The sequence below is a fragment of the Falco peregrinus genome, chromosome 13 (genome assembly GCF_023634155.1).
Source record: "Falco peregrinus isolate bFalPer1 chromosome 13, bFalPer1.pri, whole genome shotgun sequence".
Lineage (NCBI taxonomy): Eukaryota > Metazoa > Chordata > Aves > Falconiformes > Falconidae > Falco > Falco peregrinus.
The window spans coordinates 8,846,343-8,858,773 of record NC_073733.1 but is presented as its reverse complement, the minus strand read 5'-3'; the positions used below and the strand labels follow the sequence as shown (position 1 = coordinate 8,858,773).

Here is a 12,431-nt window from a genome sequence, read left to right as displayed (position 1 = left end):
TGTGTCTGCGCATCTATCTGCCTATCTATTATTAATAAAGAACAATGAGCATCCAGCCTCCACTTTCATGATGAAGGAAGCCTCTTTTATATAGGAAATGAAAATGTACAGGTTTATTTCAGTGGCTGTGCTTTACCTCACTGTTGTGGGCAAAAAACCCACAATGCTATCATTTATACTAAATCATCTCTACTACTGAAAGCACAATACACTTCGAGAATATGGCTCAGCAGCTCCCAGAATAAAAGGCAATTCTTAAAGTGGGAGCTCATATCTGACATTTACAGTATATAGTAAGTGATTCAGCAAGCTACAGTTGCTGTGCACAATGACAGATCATTGGATAAATGAGTAACTGATAACAAGTGTGGAAGCCTTGGCTGTCCACATCAATAAATTAGACAATACCAAATAATCAATGCTACAAACTGCAAACTGCTGATTTAAGGTTGAAGTAGAAAAACCTAGATGATGTTCAAGAACATGACAGAGAACTAGAGGGCATCACAGGTCAATAAAAGCTAACGCTATTTGCCATTCTAATTACTTTGCACCTTCATGAGCTAGGAAGGCAGTTTGTGAAGCTGTAAGTAAAGCGCCAAGAGTACTGACACTATATATAATTCATAGACAGCAGCATATTGCTACATTTCTCATTGTCCTTAGAACTTGTACTTTCTCCAGGAAATATGGAGGTAATACTTAATGTTTATCTTCCAAACTCATTTTTCACGAGCCCTATATTAACAGGTCACTCTGGTGAATGGAAAAGTCATCAATCTGGATCATTTAAGGGACTGAAAATGAAGGAGCTTTTATCCTTCTGGATATATTGCGTTGTCACTTCAACAGCAACACTGTTCACACAGGAACCATGAATGGGCACGTGCATCCTTCAGATACTGTCCAGATCCTCAGCTTACTGACTTTGATGAGGTGCTCTTGAAACCAGCAGAGTTGGGTCAATTTATTAGGAACTTTCTGGGTGTCAGGTGAAAGGGAGATGTTAAAAGACAGAACGTGACCGGCTGTGTCACTTCTTCCAGGTGAACGGGTACCTGCATTGTATTGATACCTTGCTCTGGACTGAATTTTCCTGTTGACTCTTCGCAGACACAGAAATTGCTGCAGATTTATGCTGGGGATTTTGTGTGGTTGAACAAGGCACAATCTGAAAGAGGCACAGAAATTGCTCAATTTTCCAAATGTGGTCAAAAGCAAATGGCCACATTTCTCTTTCTGGATCACACTGGGTTTGCCTGAGGTAGCTAGAAAAATTGAAGTCACTACAGAAATTAGTGGCTATTAAGTGTGCTTTGACCATAGAAACACACTTAGTTGTCTACAGTTAATGGGATGCTGCTGGCCAGACACATAACAAGTCACAAATTAAAGATTTAAGATAAATACTTTACTGTATGAAACAGAAACCTAATATTTACAAAACAAGGACCTTGATAAAAATTAATACAAATCACATAAAATACAGCAAAATAAATGCCTAATTTTTGGCACTTCCTATATGTAGCTTTAAATAGACAGTTATTTCAGCAATGGTTTGAAACCCAGCTGTGAAATTCATTTCCTGGTCTTTTAGCACTGTATTTGTCAGCACTTAACCCATTTCTGCCTTGGTTGCTGTCATAAAAAGGAAGGTTTCCATTAGAAATTCAAACTACTAGAAGATTCAATGAATCATTTATATGAAAATGCAGCAGAGGAAATGCTAATAACAATATCTCCTACTAAAGGTATTTCAAACTTTGGGACTCTCAATAAAAACCTAATTTGTAAAAGTAAAAATCTCAATCCATTGCATTTAATGAAAAAATGATTCTCTGGCTGTGCCAAGATATTGCAAAAAAGGAAAAGAGATGAAGTCTTGCTATGGCAATGCGTAAGTTATAGCAGCAAGAAAATGTCAGTTCATATATGACATAACTGTTACATATTTTTTAACATGTCAACATTAGAAGGGAACAGGAAGGATTTTCTGTTCCCAAACAATCTGTAGTATCTTCCCAGAAGTATAGAATTTTTGCAGATTTAACTTGCTCACTTTAAGATTTCTCTTCTGAATTAAAGAAATACATCCTATTCACAGTTATTAGAACTGCAGTCACAAGCAAGCTGCTTTTATCTTTGCCTTTTGTTTTTGTAAATATCTTTCCCCTAATAATAGGTTTCTTGAGATTTTTTTCATTTATTCTCTTTTAGACTCAAATAGTGGTAAAAGTTCTGCTAGAAAAAAAAAATGTTACAAGGTGTTTTCCAGAAGAAAAGAAGGCTCTGCTTCCTCTACCACTATAGATACAGTCCATCGGCTGATGACATGTACTAACAGCACAAATCTAAAAGGAAATGTAAGTCACTACGAAAATCTTACCAGCTTATTATCCACCTTAACTGCTTACGCTATTTTTGATGAAAATATAACAATGCATACTTTATGTATTAATATGAAGAATATGAGCATCCTGGTTGGTACCCAAAACAGTGTGGCCAGCAGGGCCAGGGCAGTGCCCGTCGCCCTGTGCTGGGCCCTGGTGCGGCCGCCCCTCGAGCCCTGGGGGCAGGTTTGGGCCCCTCAGCCCCAGGCAGACCCTGAGGGGCTGGAGCGTGTCCAGAGCCGGGCAGGGGCTGGGGCACAAGGCTCACGGGGGGGCTGGGGGGGCTGGGGGGCTCAGCCTGGAGAAAAGGAGGCTCAGGGGGAACCTGATCAATCTCCACAGACACCTGAAAGGAGGGTGTAGCAAGGTGGGCATCAGTCCCAAGTAAGAAGCGATAGGACAAGAGGAAACGACCTCAAGCTGTGCCAGGGGAGGTTTAGATTGGATATTTGGAAAAATTTCTTCACTGAAAGCATTGTCAAGCATTGGAACAGGCTGGAACCTGTTGAACCAGGGAAGTGGTTGAGTCACCAGCCCCGGAGGTGTTTAAAAGACATGTAGATATGGTGCTTAGGGACATGGTTTAGTGGTGGACTTGGCAGTGCTGGGTTAATGGTTGGACTGGATGACCTTAAAGGTCTTTTCCAACCTAAACAATTCCATGATTTTGAGCTCAGCAGCTCTGGTCAGTTAATCTTTATATCTTACCTTCTGACACTATTAAGAGAATGATGCTTAAAGGCCAATGCAGCACACAGGAAGATGGAAGCCACAGTGTTAGCCCTCTTCTACCTGCATCCCTCCTGAGGCTGAGATACGACCTCACATCAGCCAAGGAAACAGGGTGCAAACATCTATCACCCCCTTATTCCAGAAGCATTTTGCACAGCGATTTGCTGTCCATATTACTAAGCATAGGAGGGTGTTAGGGCTTACAGATAAAAATAGCTTGTTAAGTACAGAATTGGTCTCTAAATTGGTGCTTTCTACAAAGCACCGATGTTCTCTGACTGTACTCCAGCAGCTCCCCATGAAGTTATGGAGAGCAGAAGTTGGGCTTTCAGCTGGAAACAGTACATTTCCTGCCAAGAGTGAGCTCTAGCTAGAGCACTCCCATGGGATATGGCAGGGGACAGGCACCCTAGGCCATATGTCAAGAGTGGAGAGGACTGCCAAGCCCTGAGAGTGAACTGAACATTGTTCATGCCAGAGAAAGAAGGGCTAAAGATGCCAAACCAGGAGAAAAGGGAAAGAAGGAAAAGCATATATGTTGCTGGTTCCAACAGCTGCTGACAGCTTCAACACCACTTCAGATGCGATACAATTCTGGTGAACCCTAAATAGGGGAAATTTTTCATTTGGAGATGTGGAGCTAAAAAAAAACCTCTCTAGAAGGAGCAGCTGTTTCCAAGAAAAGGAATTCCAAATTGAGCAAACACTTCCCATCCCTGTCAGCAGTGGCCACGCAAGTATGAGATGAGGAGTAAACCCTGAAGGCCAGGCTAACTCCCACCATGCACATGTCACCATGTTTTACCCTGAAGAGCTTTTCAGTCTGTTTCATCAGGAAAATTCACAGGCTGCTTTAGGCTTTCATGGAATCATAAAATTGTTTAGGCTGGAAAAGACCTTTAAGATCATCAAGACCAACTATTAACCCAGTACTGCCAAGTCCACCACTCAACCACGTCCCTAAGCGCCACGTCTGTATGTCTTTTAAGTACTTCCAGAGTCGGTGACTTTACTTGAAATGTTTTCTGCTTTATTTGAGACAACAGACACTGAAAAATGTTTGAAAATACAAATAAATAAGAGAGAGCGGAGCTACCAGCTCTCACCAGATCCACTGGTCAAAATCAGGAATGAAAATACCCCTGCACTCCAATCAACTCACAGATCCCAGGGATTAGGTAAGATGTCTAGTGCTGCCAGGAAGTAGCGTCTGCATCTGGTGAAAATTTTGGCATGTTGTAAGAAAATCCCTGTGAAATATCAATTTAATTTTTTTTAAAAGAAAATCAATTCCAAGCAACTTTTTAATAGGGACTATCAAAACATCTAACTTCAGGAATGCTGGAAGATTCCAGTAATATACATTAGAAGCTATACGTATGATTAAAAATGATACACTCACAAATCAAATTAAAATCTCTTGGCTTGTGAAAAATAAGTAATTTGATGAAACAAAATAACAAATGCAAAATGTTGCAATATGATCTTTGGTGTTACAATCACGTAAACTGAAATGGATGTTATTTCCACACAGTGCTCTAATTGACATGTTACTATCTTATTTGATAAAATGGTGGTAACAACAGCTATTTCATCCTATTCCCCCAAAAAAGGTTCTGGAGTTTAGGCTATGAAGCAATAACGTGAGGGTGAGAGCCATCCAGCTTCCACCAGGAGCCAGAGGCTCTGCCCTCTCTACAGAGCGCAACGCCAGACAGTGCTGTCAGAGTTACTCTGGCTACCAAAAGCCACACAAACATGTTAACTACCTCTGCTGAAAGACTCCAGTTAACTCAGGAATCCCTACAGACCAGAGTTTTGTGCAGCAGGCATGTCCTTAACATAGTACATCTTAATGCAGAAAACTCTGCTGAATATGATCTACTTTTGTTCCTTAGCCACCTGCTTTTTTAACCTGTGTCTTATGTTGGCCCTTCTTTTATGTATATCCAATTCCCGTCTACACAATGACATTCAGAGCTCAGTGACCTTTTAGAGCTAAACTGTTTTTTCAGATAAGTAACTTCTTAGGCAATCCTGAAGCATTTCATAAATTCACTGAAGATTACTAAACTGCTTGTGCCAAAATATAATGCCATTTGCATAGAATCACAATGAAATTTTTTCAGATTTTTGAGCAAATAACAATTCTTATTTTCCATTATAAAAGTAAATCCCTTATAACAGTCTGAATTCCAAAGGACACGTTTCAGTTGAGTTCAAACAAGCTTTTAATTTATCTTAACACTTTTAGCTGTGGTGGTTTGGGAAACTGTCAACAGCCAAAAATGTTGTCAGTCAACATGTCATTTGTATGATTGTGTTGATAATACTTTATCTTCTGTAAACTCATAAGGCTTAGAGTGCACTTACAGATTGCTGCAGGTGTAAATTTGTAATGATCAGCGCCCACTGATTCCTGCCAATGGGCCACTAGACTCCACTACAAATAATGTAAAATAACATACCCAGCTTACAGGATTAAAAATGTGCAGAAAAGCAACTACCACCAAATAGTGGACACACTTTTATCTCATATTCTCACTTACTGTGTGGTAGCTTGTCTCTGTGTGTCCCTAGACCTGCTGCAGACTATGAGTAATCATTTGCATTTTTAAATCTATTTAACCCCTTTGACTTAACAATATCGAATCACCATGAACCACTTGTGCTAATAAAGGGGTCCCAAACACACAAACAAAATCTAGCAACAGCAGCAGGTGTAATTTGAAAAGTGAGCAATGTAATGAGATTTGAAAGAATTTAATTGAAAAACTATGAGCAAAGAGTGAATTCAGGCAGAATCATTCAATTCATGTAGCCATGTGGAATAATTTGTCATTTACGATGGTCAAAACAAATATTGCTGCATAAATGACGTTTAGGAACAGCCAGGCATTTTAGCAGTCTGTGAAGAATATGACAGAGTAGAGGTTGAAGGAAACTTGGAGGACAGGGCTGCTGGACAGAGTGGTTCAGTAACTCCTGCCTGTCACTCCAATCCATCACCAGCAGTTTATGAAGTTGGTCAGATGGCCACCTTCTGCTGTCACACTGGAAAATAATTCACCATTACAAATTCACAAATCACCTCTTTTCACAGGGAAGAGAAAAAACAATGCAACCTCTCCCACTAGCATAGCTGTCTATGGAAAAGCAGATCCCTACAAGATCGCCCCATCTGCCAGGGGGCACCTGGGCCACCCCACAAGAGCAGGTCTTGCTCCTTTCTCAGGGGGGTTGCCCCTTCCCTAATGTCCAACGTACATCTGCTTACATCTTCTTCTAAGCCTGTCTTCTTACAGACCAGTGTCCCAAAACAACAATGACAATAGAAAAGAGTGCTGAAGCAGCAGGAAAACACAGCAGGTATTTTTCTCAATTGCATCTTTTCATCCCAAAAATTACTGAAACATTGCTATGTATCAAGACAGAGTAAACTGGCTGGTAGGATTCGGGAAAGCAGGAGGTTGTGTAAATTGCCTTTTAAAAACAGTATGATTTTATATGTTTGGGTTTTTCTTTTTATCTGGATAGTATAATTGTTCTTCAATAAACACTGGCATTTAACAATACTCATCAAAATGTTTATGATTTCTGATATTCCTGACTATCTGTAATTTTATTAAAAACTAATACATTCTGATACTGTTGATTATCTGTAAATTTACATTACTATGTTCATTTTTTCTATGTGGGTGCACTCTAATTTATTATCTAATTAAAACCTGAGTTTCTGTTATATTATTAGGCTTTAGAACCCTGGATCACAGTTGCTAATCTCACTTGTTTGTCTACAACAAAACTACTAAGAAGCAAAAAGTGCATTTTTATTTTATTTTATTTTTTACATAGACTGAAGGGTGACATGTTACTTGCTAAGATAACGCTGTTGTCACGTTTCTTCAGCAAAAAAGGCTGACAAGACTTGTTTCACATCTGCCTGCATAATATAACAAACCCATGAAGAACTAGTGATGAAAAAGCTGTTTTGTTGACAACTTATGATTGTTAAATGCACCCAAACACCACAATTTAGGCACTGCTCATTAGTGCTGTATTGTAGCTCAGGATTTTGTCCCTATAAATACTTCACATCAAAACATTTTTTTAATATATGCTAGGCTGCAAGCCTTTTCCTTACAACCCCAGAGAGCTATAGCCTTTGAAGCCTTTGATCACCTTAATTGCCCATCTGTACATTACCATCGAAGTCGTACGATAGTGTTGCCCGCCACGTACAGTACTCCATATATAGTCCAAGTACCCCTTTCTACAAATGCCATTTTACCTGTTTGTTTTGTGCTCTGCTCATCTGCTAATACTAATAATAACTGAGATCTCTACACCTTTCTTACTTTGGCTGGGCATTACGTTGATGGCTTTCAGTTTCCATCTACGACTCCAGAGATTTTTTTCTTACAAATTACTTCATAGTAGCTAATATCATGACTGAGTCACAGGAAGAAGAAAGGGAGTAGGAACTCCCCTTCTACCTCTAACGGACCCACTGAGATCTTCTGTTTGGACCTGCAATAGTGAGAAGGCAAGGCTGGACCTGAGGAAAGCAGTGCCTGAGGACCAGCACGTGCTGTCCTTGCAGCTCCCTTGCACAGCCACAGCCACTCCGGCAGTTGCCCTGACACTGGCACAGGATGTTAAGGCAGCACCTTCTAATAGCTCTAATGACTTCACTGAAAGTTCACTTAAATAATCACTGGATAACTAACTAATAAGAGCAGGGCTTTGCCCCTAATTAAAAGTCTCACCTAGCAGACTCTACTTGAAATAAATGCTTAAGCAACAGTAATATGAATACCAAATACACAGTCATTCTTCATGCAGTCCACCCCTGCTCTCTTGTCTGCAATTAACTTTGATCAGGCTGCCTTGTGGGATCACGTCTTCAGTAAAGCTGCTGCATTAGTCTCGGATATCATTAACTCTTCTGATTACCTTTACTAACAGCAAGTTAAAATGGTGCTACTGGCTCCTGTCCTTTCAAATTTTCCTGAAGCTGATACATCAGCACTGCATTTATTCTGATTTCAAGTTTCATTCTTCAGATGCTCATACTTCATTTACTATGAATATTAGTTATTTCATATTGCTACTTCCATACCTACCACAATCTCCAAAAAGGACTAAAATCTCAGGTACCAGATTTGATACAACTTTTAAAAAGGAAAGATGCTTGTCTTACAATCAAGTTATAGAGTAAATATGACTTAACTGGCATTTCAAGTATTGTGTACTTTAGCAAATGCCTGAAAGACTAGAGGAAATATAACCCAGCCTCCTCTCCCTCCATGGCAGGGCAGCTCTCTTTGCTTGAGGGAGTTGTGGGGTTGCCCACTTCACTTTCAGAATAACTCTTTCCTCTAATAACAATTTCAGGTTACCATGGCTGCTAGCAGTGGCCAACAGAGTCTTGCTGTTCAAAATCTGTACTGTTAGAGGAACTCAGACACTCGCCAATAAATGTCAATTCAGGCACATAAGTAAGAGAAATAGAAACAGCATTACAAAGTTCCTGCAGAAGAAAACAGTATGCAAGATCCTTTCCTCCACATCTACATTGCAGGCTCTCACAGACGATTCTACCACAGCTTTGCTGGTATGCCTTCATCAGTATTTCCTAACAGTGATTTTAAAGACCAGCTGTCTGTCTTTAAAAGGTTCAGCTGTTGGAGCTCTCGTCTCACCCTAGCTCCTCCTGGTACAGTATTTTGATGAGAACTCAGTTTTCAGACAGGTGAACAATGTGGCCCAGTGCAACACCAATCCCACTACAAGACAGACATGGGCATACTGGAACAAGTCTGTGAAGGGCCACAGATGATTAAGGGACTTAAGTATCCATCATATGAGGAGAGGCTGAGAGGGCTGGGGTGGCTTGGTCGGCAGAAAAGGCGGCTCATGCAAATCTTATCCACATGTGTAAACACCTGGTGGGAAGGTATAAAGAAGGTGGATCCAGGCTGTTCTCAGTGGTATCCAGTGAAAGACAAAGAGGGAACAGGCACACAAACTGAAATAAAAGAAATTCTGTTTAAACCTAAGAATTATTTTTTTTTACTGTGAGGGTGGTTGAACACTGTGACAGCCTTGTCCGGAGGTGTTGTGTAGTCTGTATTCTCAAAGATAATCAAAACGCAACTGGACACAACCCTAGGCAGTCTTCTGTAGCTGATTCTGCTTAAGCTGGGATTTGGATGGGATGATCTCCAGAGACGCATCCATCCTAGACCTGCACTAGCCCCAAGGAAACCAAACTCAGGGCGTGTGTTAACAACTAAACCAGTATGTAGTTTTCTTTCTGCCTCCCACAAGACATATTCTTCAATGAAGTCCCTGAGTACATCATGTACCTGCTCCTACCCTGAGATCTGATCTACCTCAGAACCTTCCACCTGACGCAGCCAGCCACACAACACAAATAATCCTCGGTTGTTTGTTTGACCTCTCCCCCATAAAGATCTAAACCCACATGCATATAATATTCACAAACTGAAACAAAACAGAAACAGGAGAAAGAAACTTTGTCAAGCACCAAGCTATAAGATAATATGCTTAAATGGTTCTATCTATTACATTGGTTGCTCTAATCCATATTTTCAGGCCATCATCTACATAAATTTACTAGCCTATACCAGCCTATTCTCTCTCTAAAGAGATCAAACCAGCAAAATGTAACATCAGATGTCTCCCAACACTTAAATGTGGAAATCGTGTTTACTAACATATGTGCTTTATTAATAAACTAAAGGAAATTTAATGTAATATGGATTTCATACCAAATTACAAGGGGAACAATCTTCTGGTTCTCAAGTATTTTCCAAAAAGAACACTTGCGTATTCCATACGTAATTTTTAATAATTCAGGTCATAAACATTTCAATAAAACAAATAAATTTAATACATACTATAGTTAGTTTAGGGCAAATTAATTAAATTGTGAAGTATGAATATACCACACTGTTCAAACAATGATGAGAACACCTGAATTCTAGCAAGGTCATGATGAGACAGAGAGAACAGAGTATCTGTTACTTAAAGAATATCCATCGTGGGAATTGAATTAAATGCATCTTATTTTCACTTTGTCAGACTTAGTTCATATTCTGGTTGAAGACCAGCATACTACCTAGGATAGCAACTACCCATAAAGCAGGTATTACATCTTCATTTGACAGGTCTGGGATCAGGTAGGTCAAATCAATACTTCAAAGATCTGTTCATGGTCAAAAATGGACAATGAAGAGTCACGATACATGAATCTGGCACACAGGGAAAAGAACTCATTTAAAATGAGGAGCAATGATAAGAATAGAAAAATGGATTTCACTCAAAATAAAGGGAAGAATTGTATTTCAAGAACCTATTAAAAATATCACATGGACTAATTCAGTCTGAAATAAGAAAGTAGAATTCTACTTATCACCACTTCAAGTAGGGCCTCATTTTAATCAGTGTGTTAAAACACAGACAGGAAAATACCTAAACATTTGTTTATAAGGCTTAGTGTGAAAGGCTGAAAAAACTCAACTGTTTTCAGATGCTTGCAAAGTTCCACAGACACAGAACGCAAAACAATAATTATAGATGTCATACTGTACAGTGGAATGGAAAGGGAAAAGGAATATATTGGTAGGAAATACTTTTCCGCTCATTCATTTCTGTTACCGGACAAAAAGGGACAGAAAGTACTGTTGTCTAGTAAGATTACTACATGGACTCAGAACCATGCAACGACCTCCTGATAAGCAGGTTACTATCCCCCTGAAAGTCCAATGTTCTAACTTCATTTTTGGAATATGTTGTGCCACACTTTTAGCTAAAGACAAGCCCCAGACTAGAGAAGTTGATCATCACAAACTAAACCAAAGCTTAAAAATATGAAACTATCACTCGGAGGAAAAAAAAAAAAAAAAAAAAAAAAAAGACTCAAGATGTCTCTTTTGACTGCACAAGCCTGTTTTACAGCTTCAGTCAACCTTTCCTCTGTTCAGCATTGAATACAAAACTGCAGTTTGAATTACTTCCAGTGTATAGGGAGGACACAGGTCTGCTCTACCTTTTGCCTTATAACCAGTATTTCCAGAGAGCAAAAGGTAGAAGTATTCTTCCATGGAATTTTATAAGATCTTGATATAAATCTTCCCTACTTTGGCACTGCTCAGCTACTGAGATTTGGTTTGGACTTAGCTCCCTAAAGGTGGAAAACACTTTTTCTTATTATTTCAAAGCTTTATTTTTTCCATTGGTATAGAACAAAGATTCTTACCAGTAACCTTCAATTCAACTGTTCTTCGTATAAGCTTGCCTTCAAACTTCAGTTCACAGGTATAATTTCCTCCATCTTCTTCCTGGACCTCTTGTATTAAGAGAGTATTTCCCTTCTGAATTACAATGCTTCTCCACATTTTTGGCTTACATTCCTGCAGAAAAAAACCCATTGCCAAAATTACCCAGCTTGTATGAGATAAGACAGTGTTTCCTGATCAGATTTTCAGTATTATACGTAAGTAAACAACCAGCTCAATGTATTTTGCAATTCAAATTCAAACATAATTTCAGAAAGCACAGAGATCTGAAACTGGAATTAAATTGAAGACAGAAATTAAACAGAAATGTTTTTACGGTTCAGTAATTCCTACTGTATCACATGGGCCGTGTTTAATACGTGGTACCCTGAAGCAATGGTGAAGTATCTTCTCTTTTTCATGATAAACAACTGCCAAGACCTCTGCTGTAGGATGGACTATTAAAATGCATATCTGTTTGAAGGGAGTAAGAGCAACATCTGTTAAAAGTTAGCCTGAAGGCAAACTTTACACACAGTCTCAGGCTAGAACTGTTTACCAACAGAATAAAACAGGAAGAACAACAGAACTTTTGGGAGCAAGAGAATTCAGGAAGCCTGGTTTCCTCATGGTCTTGTTTCTCATCACTGGCTTCTCCAGCACCTGATGAGCTTTGATTCAGCCGTCTCCCATCACTGGGCTCTTTGTAGCATCACCCCCATGTGCATGCTCTGATGGAGTACATGGCACTGATGGCCTGCAATTCTCAGTGATTTTGCCAGGCAGACCTTGGCTGTTACTTGGCAGACTTAGGTTCATCACCATGAATTGCGGTCCTACTGGAACAGCATTTGAGTCCCATATGGTGTGTGATAGTGCAGGAAGAGGCTCTGGCTTTTCTAACATACCGTATCCTTGCAGCCAGATCAGTCACCTTCCATGCTAACAGTACTCACCGACTGAATACCTCTTGGAATGCTCTGAACTAAAAGCACAGCACAAT

General features: G+C 39.6%; 1 protein-coding gene across 2 annotated transcripts in view; it reads right to left on the bottom strand.

Moving 5' to 3' along the window:
* Window positions 1-12,431, bottom strand: part of IL1RAPL2 (interleukin 1 receptor accessory protein like 2) — a 393,210-nt gene that overhangs the window by 162,234 nt on the left and 218,545 nt on the right. For both annotated transcript variants that reach the window (XM_055818354.1, XM_055818355.1), the window contains exon 5: window positions 11,410-11,563. In XM_055818354.1, the coding sequence (XP_055674329.1) occupies window positions 11,410-11,563 (154 nt within the window). The remainder of the gene's footprint in view (window positions 1-11,409; window positions 11,564-12,431) is intronic.